Below are 18648 nucleotides of genomic sequence, written 5' to 3'. Positions count from 1 at the left end.
AATCAAGCTGCTAATTATATGTCAAAAACATACCTAAAATTGTTATCGGTATTGACAGATTTGTGATGAAATTCACAATTCTGTAACCAAATTCTACATTTAAGGCAAGTCTATCTTAATCTAAATTTTAACTTCTTTTCATCTGTCAAAATAAATGAATTTATGAAAAAGGAATAAATAGGGCTGGGGATTTAGCTCAGTGGCATAAGTATCTGCCTGGCAAGCACAAGGTCATGAGTTTGATCCCTGATACCAAAATAAATAAATAAATAAAATAAGTAAATCATATTATGCTTCAAAAAAAGAATAAAGAACAAATGCATCTGTGCAATGGAGAAAAATGCACCTAACTTTGGTCCCCAGCAAAGGCACACTAAAAATGCAGTAAAGAGTTTTTAAAAAACAAAAGCCCATAACCAGCAAGGACTAGGGGGGAAAAAAAGTAGCAGAAACAGCAATGGGTTCTGCACTTAGCTGATCCCAGAAACCCAAATCTCAAGCTGCCTGAGGGAAGTTGCAATCCGTCCTGTTGTATCACATGTTCCACCAAAGACTCAGGGCTGGCAACTCTTCTCCAGGAAGCTCACTAAGGAGAACTGTGAGAAAGCTGTTGAGTAGTTGGACGCCTAGTTCCCCTTTTCTGTTTCTTGAGTCTGGGCACCACTCCCATCATTGCAAATCCTTGGACCAGCAGCTGAAGATGAGTACTGTGCCATTATAAAATAGATGTTTTGGTTTTTATCCACAGATTCTGGCTCACAACCACCACCTTCTTACTTCTTACTTCTTAATGACTAGAACAATAAGGTTAAAGTGTTTGGTCTTTTGTCCTTGGCTTCTGAAGCAGTTCTATAACAAGTTTCAGAGCAGTCAAGATGAAAGACTTTATTTGTATGTATGGAAATTTTAGGCCTCAGAAAGCAAAATCCCAGAAGCAGCTTCAGAAAGCAAAATCAATCTGTTTTTCCTCTCCCTGACCTTTTCCTGTTCTGTTTTCAATAGCTTCTTTTTTCTCCCCAAGGAAGACCATAGAAACTAGAAAGTATATTCTTATCTTTCTCCCATCTTTCTGTCTTAGAGTTGGCCATAAGGAATTTCTGACCTACATTGTCTGGTATAGCTCACAAGCCCCCCTCCCCAAATCCTGGCAGCATCGCACCCCATCCATACCTAGGAGAAAGGAATGCTGTACAGACAGGCCAAGAAGAATCTATTATTCTGTCTGTGTCTGCTCTAACATCACTAAGCATGGTGTGTATTTTGGTAATCTCTGTAGTTATCTGAGAGATTATTTCTGATTTCATTTTTTCCAGAGCCTCATTCAATTGCTTTGCTGTTATCATTTCAGAGAGGTCTGGTGAGGACTCTTGGACTGTGCCGCCTCATTGCCCTCTGGATTTGCCTTTGGTGAACTAGATGTTTGGGGCTGCATTTTGCTTAAGTGTCCTCTCATTTTCTTGCTCTCTTTTTTAGCTTAATTCCTAGGACGATGCTTGTAAGTTGTAGTTGTAAATTGTAAGGTGCCTATAATGGGTTGCTTTATTGCCAGTGTTTTGAACTGTTAGGTGATGATACTTCCCTGAGGTATCTTCCAGGTAGCTGGTTTTTGGGTTCTGAGCCTTCTGGAAGATCTACCTCTTCAGTTTGTTGGAGATGAGAAGTTCTTGCTTGTTTGGCCTAGCCCCTGGTTTTTGGAACTGCACCACAGTATTTTTTGTGACCCTCAGTCAATTTCAGTCATGGAATACCAGGACCAACAGCTATTTAGAACAATTATGTCAATTTTAGCTATCGTGGTACTAATAGCATCAAACACAGCCTATAAAACAACAAACTGAGCTAATCTTTAATCTGCAACTTTTAACCATATAAGCTAGATTTGTGATTATATATAAAAAATATAAAACAAACCAGAAAATTATATGCAGTATATAAATCCTTAATGTGTCAATTTTGCCCTTGGAGGTAAAAATTTAAAATGGATTAAACAAAACATAGAGAAGTGGAAGAAGAGGAAGAGATTAGAAGTAAGGTTGGAGAACAAAGGGAGATCGTGCCAATTTTGAAAAACTGGTGCAGAAGACAGAAGGAAAAGAGAAATGGAAGAGATAAAAGGAAGAACAGAACAGAATCACAACCACAGAGGCTAGGAACCACCTTAACACTCATATAAAAATAATGAAGGAGAAAGAAAAAAAATAGTCTACTTCCAGGATTCTCTCTAATTTCACTAGTAAACAACCTGTGGAGGTAAGAATATCAAATTGTGGTGATCTCTCCCAGCAAGCCAGCAGTAGCTTTTTGGTGGGATAGTGGATAATCTCAGCAGGCCTGACCCAAAACCAGACATATTGGGCTCACTGCCACCTGAGCAATTCTGTGGGTCTGAGCCCAGCTGGGAGCTGCTGGATGGAGCCAGCAGTTCTGGATTTTGAGCTCAGCTGGCCCGTCTTTAAGATGGCTGTTGGCCAATCTCTCTCTCCCACAAGAGGACTAAGTCCTCTACACTCATCAGTAGTCAGTGCAGTTCTTCACATTCGTGGCTCCCCTCCACTGCCACATCTCTCTGCAGAGGTTTCCAGGGTCACCAGCTGTCACTGTCACCATCACTGTCACCATGCATTCACAGGTTCAAACAGCTCCTCAGTGAGTTCTGATTCTAGGTGAAGGTGCTGCTGGCTACTTCCTTCTTCAGTGAAGTTTTTCTCTTCACTCTCTCCATGGGCTTCGATTTGCACTTTAGATTCTTCCTGGGTCCAGTGGACCCACTTCTCTCCTTCTTGTCTTCCTTGATGTTATATTCCAATGTCTGGATTGCAACTCACAGAGACTGTTTTCTCTGCTGCTCATCACTCCACCATCTTGGTCTCCTCCTCCAAGAAGAATCTAAATAGACAGGCCCTTCTGGGTTTCTCTCTTCAGAATGCTAGCATTCAGTCATACCCTTTTGGTCCAAGCACCTTTCTACATGGTTGTCCACACTTCAATAAACTTTCCCCAAAAAAGGACAAAGTCCAAAGAGCTTCAGTGTAACTAAATGTGTGGCAGTTCCTAAAGGGAAATGTGGCCATAGAGGTCATGGAAGCTCCACTTTTTCCCATATGCTTCGACCTAGGCATATCTTCATCTATATCCTTTGTAATTTCTTTTAAATAGGAAAATGTGTTTCCCTGAGTTCTGTGAGCTGCTCTAGAAAATTAATTAAACCATCCCCAGGTAGAGACGTCAGAATTGAACTGAATTACAGGATACCCACTTGGTGTCCACCTCAGAACTGACTGCTTCCTAGTGTGGAGAAATTCCATACTTTTGGGTGTCACAGAGTTCATCTGTTCTGTGAGCATACAGGACAAGAAACTAAGTTTGTTTTTCCTCTATATCCTCAGAGAATGTTACCTAAGATGGGACATAATCATCATACATATACTGAATGCTAAATACATAGATTCCCAGCTTTTTTCATTCTACTCAGCTCCAAGAATGCCAGCAGCCAGACCTAGAAAGGAGATCAGAAGAACTGCCTGGGGACTCTAATCAGCCCTATAGGAGGAAGTGAATGTCCTGATTTGGGGTCTACTCAGAGTAACTTGAAAGAGGCTCAAAGTCAATAAAACCTATCAGGGAGCTTAACATTCAAGTTTCTAATTTAGAGTCCCAAATTTAATCTGAACAGCTAACTAAGGATTATCAAATCTCTGAGAAAAGGCTCAAATACAACAATAAAATTTCTTTCCTTCTGAACAAGTTACCTCCTCTAAAATGACTGATTGCAAGAACAGGGTGCCATATAAAACCAACATTCAAATAGCAATGCCAAAAAGAGTTCTCAATACAAGTTTGGGGAGTAAGTTAGAGGTAGTCTCTGAGAAAGTTAAACACAAAGAAAACATATGGGAAATAAGAACATCATAGAACTCATCCAGACATTTCAACTACCAAACAATAGAATCCCAGGGTGGGGGTGGGGGTGGGGGAGATAAAGGAAAACCATCAAAAAAAGTAAGTCACAGATGTGAGCTGGGAGAGAACCTAGAATCCAGTCCCCTCCCATGAGCCTGCAGAAGACATGTGAGCTGCAAGGAGAACAAGCCAAATCTCTCCTGTGAGCCAGCTGTTACATGGGCTCGGAGACCAAAAGAGTCTCCCCCATCATAAGCAACCAGCTGATTTAGAAGAACACAGGCTGAGAAGATAGTTAATGAAGTTAAAAAAAAAAAACACTTAAATTGTTTCACTGACTTTGCAGGCCTAAAGCCAGTAGTCTGAGCATCTATAGAGAGGATAACAACATGAAACACAGCAACTATGGGGATTTCCTTCTGTCTTGTTTTTGAAAATCAAATATTGTTCTCATTGTTTTGTTTGCTTCCATTTTATTGTTTTGCTGTATTCTCTTTAAAATAAAAAACTTTTTTAAATCCAAAAAAGAAAGGTAATTCACAGAAAATTTCTAAACTGAAACCTATAGTCACCTGATTGGTTGAAAGAACTTGGCTAGACCTGGTGAAAATTCCCTAAATCGGTGCCAAGAGACCTACACCAAGCAACATAACTATGAGTTTCAAGAATGAAGAGCTGGGCATGGTGGCCCCTGTAATCCCAGGACTCAGAAGGCTGAGGCAGGAGGGCCACTGTGAGTTTGAAGCCAGCCTGCGATACACAAGTGAGTTCCAGGCCAGCCTGAACTACAAAGCAAGACCCTGTCTCAAAAAAACAAAATAAAACAAAAGATTCCCCAAGCTTTCGAGGAAAAAGTAATTCAGTACAAAGGTTCAGGATTCAGAAAGGCTTGATCTCAAGAGAAGTGAGAAGGCAGTAAAGCAAGTATACAACTGGCCAATTCAGATATAATAAAGATATTTCCATACACGAACAGTTCCCAAAACTACTCTTAAGCTTACTCCCAATGCGATATGAGCAACTGAAGAAAAACCAAGGAAGAAGAAACAGGAGATACAGGAAACAAGAGGTCCAACAGAGGAGAAAGACGGAAGAGCCTCGTGAGAGTGATGGAAAATCATAGATTATCCAGTGCTTGCCAGATAGTCCACAGCTGGTCAGATTGGAGCAGCTCGGCTCGGGGGAACAGTTATGCAGAGGACAGTCAACAAAGATCGCTCCTGCTATTGGACCACTCTTCTAACTTAAGGCTCCCAGAGACCGGTTCAGTTCCCATCTATACTTCTTTATCTCACAATGTGTTAATAATATGCTTGCTCCTCCCTCCATACCCCGGAAATGTTGTACTTTGACCTACTTCTAAGAGCAGGAACAAGGCCATCATGAGCTGTGAATCAAAAATAAAAAGCAGACTACTTCCTAATCTATCTGATTATTCAGCAACTGGTACAAAGAATCACCTGACCGATGTCACAGGATTCATTTATAACCAGGCCCTCTGACTCTCCCAGAAAGAGTCTTCTGAATTCTCAAGAGAACCCAACACCAGACCAGGACCCAAAGACTGGAGTTTACCTTCTGGGAGTTTTTATCTAGTAACAATATTACTTTTTCCTACACAACCAGGCTTGGGCTTGCTATTCAGTTTTTAGAACCATATATTGCTTGCGAATGGAGAAAGTATAAAGAAAATACCAGGGGAAAATGTATAAAGAAAAGCAAGGTGGTTATTGTTAACACAGAGGTAGAGGAGAAGAGAGATTTCAGCCAAGGAGAAGCATGCAGGGGACTTTCAATGTACCAATAATAGTTGTTACTCAAGCTTGACAAAGAAATATCCATATTCATGGACTTTTATTCCTGAATATAAAAGTGCAAGTTGTTAAATACTCTTCATTATGATGATACCAATAAAATATCAAGTAGCAAGTGACTTTATGTTTAAATGAATCAAATTGCTTTGACATCTTGAAACATTGAAGGAACCAGAAACAAAAAAATGTGGAGAATTGTGCTCTACCACTGAGCTATACCTCAAACAATATTTTTTAACAATATTCTTAATAATTGTTTATGCGAAAAAATTTTATGCAATGACAAAGCCTGATACAAGAACTATAAAATGCAAATAATCCTAAATTATTTTAAAACTTGAGTCCAAAAGACTTTACTTTAAAGAAAATTCCAAGACCAAGTGTGTTTGGCAATAAATTCTATTACATATTTATAAGAGAATTAATATTCTTATACAGTGTCTTTCAGAAAAGGTAAAAGGAAGGAATATGCTGTAACTTTTTTATAAAGTTTCCAAAAACTAACAAGAACAGTTAGGAAAATGAGAATTATAAGCTAATATCACTCATGAATATATATAGATGCAAAAATCATAACCAAAATGTTAGCAAATTGGACCCAGCCAACTTATATACAAAAAATATATTAGAACCTCATCAATATTTTTCTAAGATTATAATATTGCTTTAACATTCAGAATTTATAAAATTTGACATATCATTTGAACACAGCACATAAAGTATGTAACAAAGTTCCCCATATTTGCAAACTCAATAAAAGAATTTCCTTCATTTGGTAAGCATCACACAGAAAACTTTCAGCATGCATTATACTTGATTTACAAAACTTTACTTTTGCAGTTGAACATTAAAAGATTCCTACCCCATTATCACTACTGCTATTAGACATTATAGAGGCCAGGCAAAAAAAATCAAAAGAAATATTTGCAACACATATATATCCATAGGGGCTGGGGATTTAGCTCAGCGGCATAAGCACCTGCCTTGTAAGCAGGCAGTTGTGAGTTTGATCCCTGGTACTGGTAAAAAAAAAAAAAAGAAACTACATATCACATATATATTCATCAAAGTTTCAAATCTAGAATAAAAACGTTGACAAATGTATAAGAAAAAGAAATCCAGTAGGAAAATTGACAAAAAGGGCTTGTATAGGCATTCAAAAAAATGGATACTGGAACAACCAACAAACATACAAAGAGGTACTGAATCACATGAGCAAAACAAAAACAAAAATCCCACAGCCATCATATACTCAATCATTAAAACTTAAAAGACTGTCAATACCAATATCAATGCAACTTGAAATTAACCTGTTCCTTCTTTTCCCTGATGCTTCTCTAGTATTCGTTAGCTCCTTGAATAAGAGTTATTTATTGATTCCTAGAGAGCATAGGATTCAAGATGGATGAGGAAAGTGAATTACAGAACTTTTCTGGAACTAAGGTAAAAGAAATCTGTTCTTTCCATAGGATTGCAGAATTGGAGCTGCTGCTGGTCAGTTATGGTGTTGTGCAATAGAGGAAAGCAAAGGTAAGAATTCCCTATCCCTGAAGGCACAATCATTCAGATGTAAGAAAATTCTTCACTATTACAAAGTTGTAACAAAACAAAATGATATACTGAGAAAATAACTAAATTTTTAGTTTGCTCATTAAAAGTTATGCTTAACAAGGGGCTGGGGATTTAGCTCAGCGGCATAAGCACCTGCCTTGCAAGCAGATAGTCGTGAGTTCGGTCCCCGGTACCGATTAAAAGTAAAAAGACAAAAAAAAACAAACAAAAAAAAAAAAGTTATGCTTAACAAGTAATATGTACCAATGAAACCAGCTTATGATATGTTACATGAAAAAGATACAGAAATGTTATAAACCACAGTGACTTTTGAAACACTGCATGTAAAAACTTGAATGTTCTATAATATGAAAGAGTTGTCTTTAGAAAATGATTTCTCTTTTTACATTTCTGTGTTTTTCAAAGTTCTTGTATGCTGTGATTTTAACATTGTTTATTAAAATGTAATTCAAAGGATAAAATTCAACCCTTGTAACTGTACATGCTAGTGATGGTGTTCAAAGCATCACCACTATATGATTCAAGCATAATCTGAAACCCATACATTAGCAATCACTCCCCATTCCTGGGAACTAGTAATATGTTTTCTGCCACTATGGCTTTGCCTGCTCTGGACATTTCAGATAGAATCATAACAGTATATAGATTTGTGTGTCTTTTTTCACTTACAGTATTTTCAGTTTTTATCCAGGTTGCCACATGAATCAGTATTTCATTCTTTTTTATGGCAAAATATAATTTTGCTGTGTGAATAATACCATATTTTGTTTATCAATTTAGCCACTGACCCATTGTTATGGTTGATACATTGTGGCAACTTGAGACATTTAGACTAAGAGATTCAGCAGGGAGCCAGGATCCCTATTTTATAAATATCCTCAGCCTATAAAAGGAGGGCACAAGATGCTGTAATTTCTATATCTGCCCTGAGGAGGGGGGTTAGCCTGCTTACAATACAAGGAACAAAAAGAGGCTTGTTCTACCTGCTTTTATTCTTGTTGCTTTGCTGCCTTCTGCAGTCTTGAAGTATTATCCCTGTGCCATGCCATGCTGCCGTGGAGCCAGGTGACGATGGACTGAAACCTCCACAAACTGTAAGCTAAATAAACTTCTCCTTCCTTCATCGTTAGTATTGGGTATTTTGTCCCAGCAATGAGCAAAAAGTAACCAAGACATCCATTTATAGGTATTTGATTTGTTTGCACTTTTTGGCTATTATGAATGATACTGCTGTGAACATTTTAATACATATGTTTGTAAAGACATGTCTTCAGTTCCCTTGAGTAGATACCTAGGAATGGAATTGCTAGTTGGATATATTTTATAATTTAAAAATACATAGGTAATTCTTTGTTAGTAGAAACTGTTGACTTTCAGAGTCACCAAAGGCACAAAGAAGCACAGATTACCACCTATCTGACAAGGTACTAGTCTTGGAAATGCATTTATAACAGATTCAGTATGCCAAAATGTACACATTAATAAAATGAAGTTGTAAACTGTCTACAACCACTGCATCTATTGGCAAGACTAAAATGAAGATAATGTTTTATGTATATTTATATTTTGTTCATAGTTTCTCTTATTCCAATTTTCAAGAGGCAACTAGGTTTTAAACACATGTGGCATAATATCATTTTACAAACTCAATCAATACAACTTAAATATTTACTATACCAAAGCAGAAAACTATAAAACTACATAATGTTAATAATTAATATGGTATTTCTCTGCTTTCAGGAAAAACAGGTTAAGCAAAACTCTTAACATCAAAATCAATCTCCTAACCAAATATTCCTTCTTTCTTTTCATTGTCTTGAATCCTTTGGGTGGATTTTGCCACACACCTTGTTCAGTGTGTTCAATATACAGTTGTTCAATATAATCCATTTAGCCAAGTAAAGATAAAGTAAATGAAGTACATCTAGCTAAGTAAAAATAAAATTATATTACATAAAAGTAATTTTATATGCAAACTATGTGAAAGCAGCCCATTCTAATAAACCTGAAACTCTATTTTATCCTTTGCATGTTATCAATTTCTTAATTGCTCAGTAATATGCCAGTAATATTACAGAATAACACAATTATTTAAAAAATTAGAACCTTTTATGTCATAGTTTATAGTGAAAGGGATGGATTTTTGAGACTCTACTTATATTCCTTCTCAGTCTCTTATTGACTGTATAATTTTTGACAGTTTACTTAACCTTTCTGAATCTCAATGTTTTAATAAAATGTACCTAGAGATACATGTTTTGGGAATTACTGAGAAAAGAAAGCAATAATTTGACTTAAAGCATGTACTCAATAAATTGTAACAGCTGCTGCTATTCTTATTCAACAATTACTCTTAAATGAATAGAGAAATATACTCTTCCATAAGACAAACACATCCTCCTTTTCTTAGTCTCACCTCAGTTTTGTTTTTGTTTGGTTTTGGTTTTGGTTTTTGAAGTACTAGGGATTAAACCCAGGGCCTTTATATCATGCTAAATACCTAGCCCTTTTTTTATTTTATTTTGAGGCAGGAACTAGCTAAGTCACTAAGTTGCTGCGGTGGACTGACAACTGGTGGGCAACTTGTAACACCCAGCTGAACTGAATCAGTGTGGTGCTGGGCGCAGATGACCCACCTGAGGATTGATGCTAACAACGTGAGAAGGTCAACTGGAAGGAAAGCAGTGGTGGTGTTGGTTCTCCTGTTGTCATTAGCTCTTCTGGAGGAGCTTGTGGAGCTTCTTTCCAGATATGAACTTGGCTGCTCTCATCATCAGAGGAGCTTGGGACCTTGTTGCTGAGAATGGCTGTGGTTCATTGGAGAGTTCTGGTCCTCACTTGGAACATCACTTCCTGGCCCCAGAGGGGAAGATGGTACGCTGTTCAGTCTCCGGGAGAAGTTTTCATGCTGGCTTTGTGATATGAACCCAGCTGTTATCATCAGAGGAGGCTTAGGACTTTGTTGTTGCTGAGGATGGCTGTGGTACTTTTCAGGGGAGCTTTGGTCCTTTTTTTTTGTACCAGGAATGAAACTCACAACCTTGCACTTATCAGGCAAGCATTTGAGCCAGTGAGCTAAATTCCCGGCCTCTGGTCCTGACTTTAAGCATGACTTCCTCACTCCAATATAGATACCTTGGCCTCATGGCACAGATCTTTCATCCTGCTTCCACTACTGACCTTTGGGCCTTCCCAGTACAGATCTATGAAACAGACTTGCATAAGATACTGTTATGGGCTCTGCCCTCCAGGTGGACTTGTGGGAGCACTGTTATGGGCTTCAGGTCTTCAGCAGGACTCATGCAAGACACTGCTGTGAGATCCAGGCCTTCAGGTGGATTCTTTGAGTCTTTAGTATGTGGACAGATTTCCCGCACTTTTTTGTGTTTGACTCCTTGGGTGACCACTATAAAATAATTCTATAAATTATGTGTCCTGTGTTACTGCAACAGTTGCCCAGGTTGGGGCTGAACTTTCTATCCCCCTATCTCAGCCACCCAGAATGCTGCAGGATGACAAGAATGTGCCACCACACCCAGCCCTACCCTAGTTTTAAAGCAAAGAGATACTACCAGAAGGCTTGGTGTAAGAACCCATAAAGTCTAAGCAGTTATATCATTTGTGTTAGAAATAAAAATGATTTAGTCATTTGATTCATAACCCACATTTATGATTTCTTACTTCAAAATTATCATATTCCCTCTGGTATATTAATAAAAAACCCATTTTAATAAAATCCTTAAGACACTGATTTTATTGCATATGATGGAAGGGCAAAAGTCACTTAAGCAAAGAATTTATGAGCATCAAATTCATATGGAAGGAGAAATAGAGATTATCTTGGTTTTTTAATATTAAATACAAACAACTCCACATGTTCTATTTGAATACATCATGGCCAACCACTACTAAAAGGAAAGGCCAGTTATTAAGTGTTAGAATAAAGTTTCAATTTTTTAGAACTCTCTATATATTTTAAAAGTATTAATTGACTTTAAGGAAAAAAGCAAAATATGCAGCTAGTAAAATCAGGCATTTAGGGACAAGACATCTAATCTCCAGAGTTCTAAATTGGATAAATAACAAACTTTTGATGCCATCTATATCACAGTACACTACTACATGAGAATAATAATTCTCATGTAGTTGTTCATTAACAACTGTTCAATTTAATACAATCACATCACCAAGGTGAGAATTCACCTCTTAAGAAGACAATCTTCTAGACTCTGAAATGTAAAACCCTGGCTGGAATTGGAGACAAATCCTAAAATACATAAGAAATCTACTTTACAAACTCAGTGAAACTGAGCACTTCTGGAAATAATTGTATAAAAAGACATAAATGCCGGTCCTCTCATCAATCAAGAAAATTTAACTCTAAATGATTGTCAGTCCCTACTGGCCACCAATAAAATCTAGTGATCCATGATCACATGAATGCCTGATATTCCCCTCTGTCTTCCAATTCCTGCTCAATCCTCTCTTATAAACTTTCTCACACATCAAAACTCCATGCATTTACTATTTTGTGCTTTTAACTGCAGGTACAAACAATAATAATAGCAGTACAGAATATATTTGAAGGAGAAAAATCAACATCAAAGAATTTCATGATAGAAGGAAAAAATGATTCTCACTTGATGTCTGAATCAATCAGAATCTATGAAAAACTATCAAATACATGTAGCACACTTTTATAGGTAGATGTAAATTTGCATGTAAACATATACACACACACATGCACTTCTTTCTCTAGCTATGTCAGACAAGTGCCTGACTCCGAAGAACACCCTATTCACAGACAGTTTAATCTACCACATTCCTGCTTGGTATAGACAATAACAATAATATTATTGATAATCAGTTGCATTCTAGTAAACATTATGCAACACTTCCTTTATTTAAAAGCATAAAATAAAATTTTGAGAATGCCAAATAGTAGTATAATAAAAGAAGAGCAAAAGACACTTTTCTTTTAATGATAAACATTAGAATAGGGGGCTGGGAATTTAGCTCAGTGGCATAAGCGCCTGTCTTACTGGTCGTGAGTTCCCAGTACTGATTAAAAAAAAGAACAAACATTAGAACAATACAGTACTTAAGACATTAATCTTATTATCTGAAACTAATCAAGCCCTGAAAATTCTTTCATGAAAACAAACACATCTTAACTTGCAATATTTTAAAGCTATAGAATGTATTAATTTTCATATGAGAGTAAAGGAATAATAAAGGGCAACTTTTGCATGCACTTGAAAAGCCACCACAGGCATTTTATCAAAACATATCACTTGTGCCTACATTTACCATACCTGAACACACTGATCTGCCGTGCTGCGTGTTAATAAAGAATGCAAAACAGAAATAAGGAAATGTTAGCAGAATAAAACTCAAAACTGTTGCATGGAGAATTATAAAAATTAAGTCACAAGTTTTTATATCTAGTCTTTGAGATGAATAATTTAACTATTTTTTACTCAATATACAAATCATGCAGCTCTTAATTATAAGTGGATTGCCCAAGAGACAGCTTTCACTGTTAAAATATTTTGCCCTTTTCAAGTTTCACAGAAAGTTACAAGATTCTATTACAAAAGACTCCTTCAGGTCAATTGGTTACTTCACTTATTAGAGCAACATAGAGATTAAGATTATATCTTAATCCTTTAGATTACATATTTTCAGTGCTGCTTTAAAAAGAAACAATTTAGTTACTATTTAGCATGAAGCAAAAATAACCATTGTCAAAAGGAAGCACTCCCTTAAAGGTAGGGTAACCAAACAAAGATTGTAATATTAAAAATTAAGTGTTTGTTTTAACTGAAAAAACAGGAAGCTGTCTGAGTTGTTCTTAGTTATGAGGGTATGAGCTTCCTACAGAACTTTTCAAAATATTCAAAACACACTGTCTATTGATGGCTCCACTGGCATTACAGTGAAATGTGGCAAAAGGACTAACCCCACTCCAGTACTTACTTCTCTTCTGTGACACAGCCTGCAAGCAGGCAGTCACGATGTCACAGTTGGTCTGCATGTTATGCAGAAGCCTATCTTTCTGCTTCAACTGCCGGAGTAACTTTGCTGACTGAATGCCAATTCTATACTTCAGCTCTTGGAGGATCATCTTCAACTCATCAGAGTCTGTCAGTGAAGATAAGAAAAATAAAATAATAAATATCCCAACAGGAATAAAAATCCCAATGTGACACTAGTAAAAGATAAATATCTAGAACATCTGTTTAAATCACTCAACTCTAGGCTTGTTATAGTTTGTGTTCAGATGCTCACCACCCCAAGCCTCATGCAATCATGGACACAGCTGAGTCCGGTGATCATGACTGGTTTGTTGTCTAGCACTGGAATTGGTGGTGTGAGCGCTGCATCTGCCCCGGGGGTGGAGCCAGCATCCACTGTAAGGGCAGGAAGGAGGCGTGTCTTTCCTCTTTTATGCTGTTCCAGCTTGCTGCTCCTGGTGGCCATGAATGGCAGCCCCTCAGCCATGCCATCCTGCCTTGCAGCCAGCTGAGTACGGACTGAAACCTCCAAAAACTGTAAGAAATAAACCTTTCCTTGCTTCACTTTGGGTGTCAGGTATTTTGTCTCAACAAGGAGAGAAAAGTAACTAAGACAAGGCTTTTGCCTTAGATTACATGTAAGTATTCAGTTCATACATTCTGAACAAATAAGTCATCCATTCAGTCCTTTCCCTGTCTAAATATTGTAAGACAAATTAGAGTAAAATACTGTAAAACAAGTTTTAATCCTAGTGCTATCTGTAACATGTCAGCAAAAGTTAATTTGTCTGTGTCCAGCTTCTGTTGCACAACTACTTTTCACTGCCTAAAAACTGGCTTGTAAACCTTGCATTATTAAAGTGCACCAGTGGTCAGTTTGCAAGACAAGAATCTTTTAAAATCTTTTACATTAATGATAAACTTAGCTGATAATTTGTTTTGTACTGGGAATCAAACTCAGGACCTGTATTTGCCAGGCAAGTGCTGTGCTGCTGGGCTATATCCTCAACCCCAGCTAATAATTTTTAAAGCATTCATCTTTGTAAATTACCAGTTAAGAGTAAATAATTTTACCACATTTTGTAATGTAGGTAAATGCAATACTGATTTTGCTTTAAGTCTATGTTCTCCCAATAGTCTTATTACTACATATAATACTTCATTTTGGAAGCTCAGTTCTTTTTCATATGTAGTGGAAAATACATTTCCTTTAAACAGATAAATTAGAATGTCTGCATTCTTCAAACTATCATTCATAGCAGTATGAGATGATATAAAAACTTAACTGAATGCCAGTGGTTTTCCACAACTCATAAGGTACAATGCCTATGAATCTGTAATTCTCTGAATTCAGACTGTAATTCTCATAATTTTCAGACTTGAGAGTGTAACTGTCCTCACAGCAATATCTGCTAGGATATAAATGTCCTAGGGGCAGAAACAAGATTACTACATCTTTTATGCTCCATACCAGCCACATTCTCTTGCACAGTGTTAACTGAAATTGTCATCTGAAAAAGTGACCAATTTACTCTCTAAGGAATTCCAGGTGTATGATAATAATAATCTTTAAGAGCCAGGCATGGTGATGCAAGCCTGTAATCCCAGCACTGGGAGGCTGAGGTAGGAGGAACATAGTAAGTTTGAGGTCAGCCTGGGCAACACAGTGAGTTCAAGGCCAGGCTAAGCTACATAATGAGATTTTGTCTCAAAAAAGTATTTTTTTCTTACTTTTTAAAAACTCTAACATTCATTGAGCAGTTCACATAAACAGCATATGTGTTTCTCATCACAGTCCTCTGAAGAAGGTGGTATTATCCCTCTTTATAAGAAAATGAGACATAAGGACATTAAATAGCAAAGTCACACAGCTAATAAGGAATTGTGGCAGGATATCAACCAGAAATCCAACTCCAAAGTTCATCCTATTCACCATGCAAACACTGCCGGCCCAGATTTCCCGAGAAATCATTTCTATACCTCACCTAAACAAAGGACCCACACATGTTAAGTTTCTAAACAGGTGCCACATTAGTGCTACAGCAAAATTCTTAACAGTGAAAAGAATTAATACACAGGTCTTCTGTATTATATAAGACTCTTGCTGAACACAGAGTGGTTATTGGGAGGGGTCTCTCAACATTGAAAAAAATCACCTAATAAGCAATATTATTTAAGCAGAAAACTGTATCTATCACCTGATTCTTTAATCTTAGCATCCTAGTTATGTTTACAATAGAAATCCCGTGCCATTAGAATATGGCATTTTGTTCATTCTATTAGGGCTGACTAGGAGTAAAGAAAGGATCAGCTAGCAACTGGGCCTGGGGCAAAAATGGACTCATAGATCTTGTCAATGATTAGTAGAATGATCATTTATATAAAGCCCTCTTACAAAGCTTCACTATTCTCTTCTTTCTAAATTTTGTCTTGCCAGTTTTTCTCTTGGAAAAGGAAATTACTAATCCTCCAAATCCCTCAGTAATTAAAAGTGAATAGCCTTTGAAGAAAAGTAAATCAGTTCTTTAGAACTGCTTCTGTTGGAGTCTGAAAGAACTGTCACCCTATGGAACTTCTGGCATGAACACACACTATGAGAATAGTCCAATAACCGTATAAAGTGAAATGGCACAACTCCAGTCAAAGTCCTACACAGAAGGAGGAAGGTAGAAGCCACTTGCAACAATCACCTGGGAGAAACAAATCTTCATCAGGAAGCCAAAAGATAAAGCTAAAAACCGTTTGCATAGATAGGCTGGAAAAGGAGACAGATTTATTTTCCCTACTCATCCGCTACCATCAGCAGCTAGACTGATTTTACAATGAGAAGATAGGAGACCATTGTACAACACCCTCTTTTCATCTCTCCCCTGGTGATTTAGCACAAGATCATTATTTCCAAGAAATGTTACTGTGGATTAGCTTCTATTTCCATACCTCACTAAATTTTCTAAATTGTGGTCATGTTTTTATCTATACAAAAAAAGTAATAACTGTGATAGTGTTTAAAAGAGAAGCTATGAATAGTTGAGGGAAAAAAAAGATCTCAATCCGGACATGAGCTTCAGAGTTTGATAACAAAAGAAACACCAAATCGGCCCCTCCCTGGTGAAAGCCAAGGCTATTTTCTCATCTTAGTGTCTCCATACATACTGAAGTTATCAGCACATAAATTTTGTAATGAAGCCAGTGCTCGGAGAGTCTCCAGTAGTCCACAGAGAGAACATAACACATAGTGAGCTGCTTGAAACCTTAAACTCTAGCAGAAATGGAATTCATATGCTGTGCCTCGAAATTGCATTACCGAATCATCGTGCCTCATCAAACGCTATCCAGTGGCGTGGCAAGGTAAGGAGGACTATTAAAAAAACACAAGCAAACAGAAAATAGCCCTAGGAATCGCCTCTTTTCTCCGAGCCTCCTATGGGGAACCTCAAGTACACGTGTCAGAAACCACAAAAAACTTCAAAGGGTTCGTAACAGCTGTCAGCTGAAACTGGAATCCCGACCGCCTCTCCCCTCGGGGCTCCAGGCGCACCTGGGGATGAGGAAAGGAAAAGCCAACCATTCCAACCACTGACGCGCGAAGCAGCCCTGGAGAGGGGATCCGATCTAAGTGCAGTCGAGAGCAGCGGGCAGTGCGCGCACCCGCGTCACATCCAGGGGGACTGGGCGTTTACACCCTGCGCGCACCGGAGCCCAGGGTGCCCCTCCGACCTCACCTTTCTGCCGCAGGTGCTGCACCTGCAGCCGCTGGCTGAGGCCCGTCGCCGGCCGGCCGCCCAGGAGCGCGTCGGGGCCCGAGGCCTCGGTGGAGCTGTCCAGGCTGTCGCGGTGTCGCTGCGTGTCCCCCGGCCCGCGGCCCGCGGCCTCGTCCTCCTCGGCGCAGCTGTACAGCTCGGTCAGCAGCCCGCTGACCAGGGACACCGTGCGGCTCGCGCGCCCGCCGGGCTCCCGCTGCTCCTGGCGCTCCCCCGCGTCCCGGGCGCCCGGCTGCCCAGCGCCGCCGCCCGCGGGAAGGACCTCCATGGCCCGGGCGCGCCTCGCGGCGCCGGCCAGTTCCGGGAGGAGGGGCGGCCTCGGCCCCGCGGGGAGCCCTCGGCGGGGCGCGCCCCGACCTCCCCCCGGCCCCACCGGGCTCCGGCCGGGGGACACCGCCGCTGGCCACCTGCGGACACCTGCGGCCGGGGGACCGACCTCCCCGAGCTCTGTGCCGCAGCGGCCACGAGCAGGATGTGGCCGGGCGGACCAGGATGCAGCCGGAGGCGGGGGAGGGCGCTCGGCGGCGGCTACCACCTTCACTTTGAAGCACGTGATTTAACTAGGGAAAGAGGACAACTCTGTGCCCTATTCAGCTAGAAATAATGCCAGGGAGGGTTTTAAACGCCAACCAATAGGCCGAGGCCAGGAGCGCTTTCTTCCTAATCCGGCACCTTGCCCAGCCCGGCTCACCTTCCCGCAGGGTCTGCGCGCCTCTGAGGCCGTTCTAGTTCAGTGCTTTGACAATAACTTTTCTAAAACTCAGAATACCTGGCATTTAATAAGGCGGTGAACTTTTCTCTCCAATGAAAAACAAAAGTGCTGAATTAAAACCCACTAATCCCAACACAGGACCTAACCCAGAATGAGGGTTTAATAAAGGTTTGTGAGTTGAACAAAATATTAACCCTATGAAGCTTTTACTGACAAGATCAAGTTCACAAGTGATAGATCTACAATGTAGGTCTCAGTAGAAGAATTTCAAGGTAGGCCCTCTCCATAAATATTTTTGTAGACTTACAATTCTGAACATTTTTTCACGCTGTTTTGCAAGTGAGGTCCTATTTTTAGTGATTTAATGTGTTGTCCCACTTAATCCTCACTTAACCACATTATGGTTTAGCTATATCCCAAGCATCATGTATTCTGAGGTGGGGTTTTGGGAGGTGATTGGCTTATAGGGGCGCTAGAGCTGATTTCTTGTTAGGAGGTGTTATGGATTAAAAACTGGTGGCCAGCTTAACACCAACGGAGTTAAATCGCCAGCGCAGATGTTCTACCTGAAGAAAGTTGCCAGCATAAATACAGACATGGAGAACATGAGCAAGGCCTTGTGGGTTTCTCCAAGTGTTGCTGTTTGAGCCGTTGGTTCTCCTGGAGGAGCTCATCATGACTAGATTCTTCAGTGTGAGTTCAAACATTGTCATCAAAGGAGCTCAAGACCTTGTTGGTGAGAGTGGCTGTGGTTCACTTTGGGGAAGCTCTGGTCCTTACATCGAGCATTGCTTCCTGCCTCCAGGAGGGGAAGACGTGCACTGTTCAAACTCCAGGACAAACTCATCATGCTGGCTTTCTGGCACGTACTC

The 18648-nt window shown here is 39.4% G+C and overlaps 1 protein-coding gene across 4 annotated transcripts in view; it reads right to left on the bottom strand.

Moving 5' to 3' along the window:
- The window catches only part of Tbc1d30 (TBC1 domain family member 30), an 80093-nt gene extending 62542 nt beyond the window's left edge, over positions 1 to 17551 (bottom strand). The window contains exons 1-2 of one of the 4 annotated variants that reach the window (XM_063255073.1): positions 17026 to 17551; positions 13266 to 13430 (exon numbers count right to left, since the gene is read on the bottom strand). In XM_063255073.1, the coding sequence (XP_063111143.1) occupies positions 13266 to 13430; positions 17026 to 17332 (472 nt within the window). In that variant the 5' untranslated portion in view covers positions 17333 to 17551. The remainder of the gene's footprint in view (positions 1 to 13265; positions 13431 to 17025) is intronic. The other 3 variants (XM_063255074.1, XM_063255072.1, XM_063255075.1) reach the window with 3 other exon arrangements.
- Positions 17552 to 18648: the final 1097 nt, after the last annotated feature.

Source organism: Cavia porcellus, unplaced genomic scaffold (genome assembly GCF_034190915.1).
Source record: "Cavia porcellus strain 051 isolate PalLab524CR breed Dunkin Hartley unplaced genomic scaffold, mCavPor4.1 scaffold_8, whole genome shotgun sequence".
Taxonomy (NCBI): Eukaryota; Metazoa; Chordata; class Mammalia; order Rodentia; family Caviidae; genus Cavia; species Cavia porcellus.
The sequence above is the reverse complement of the archived record's forward strand: the minus strand, read 5'-3'. Positions and strand labels throughout refer to the sequence as shown.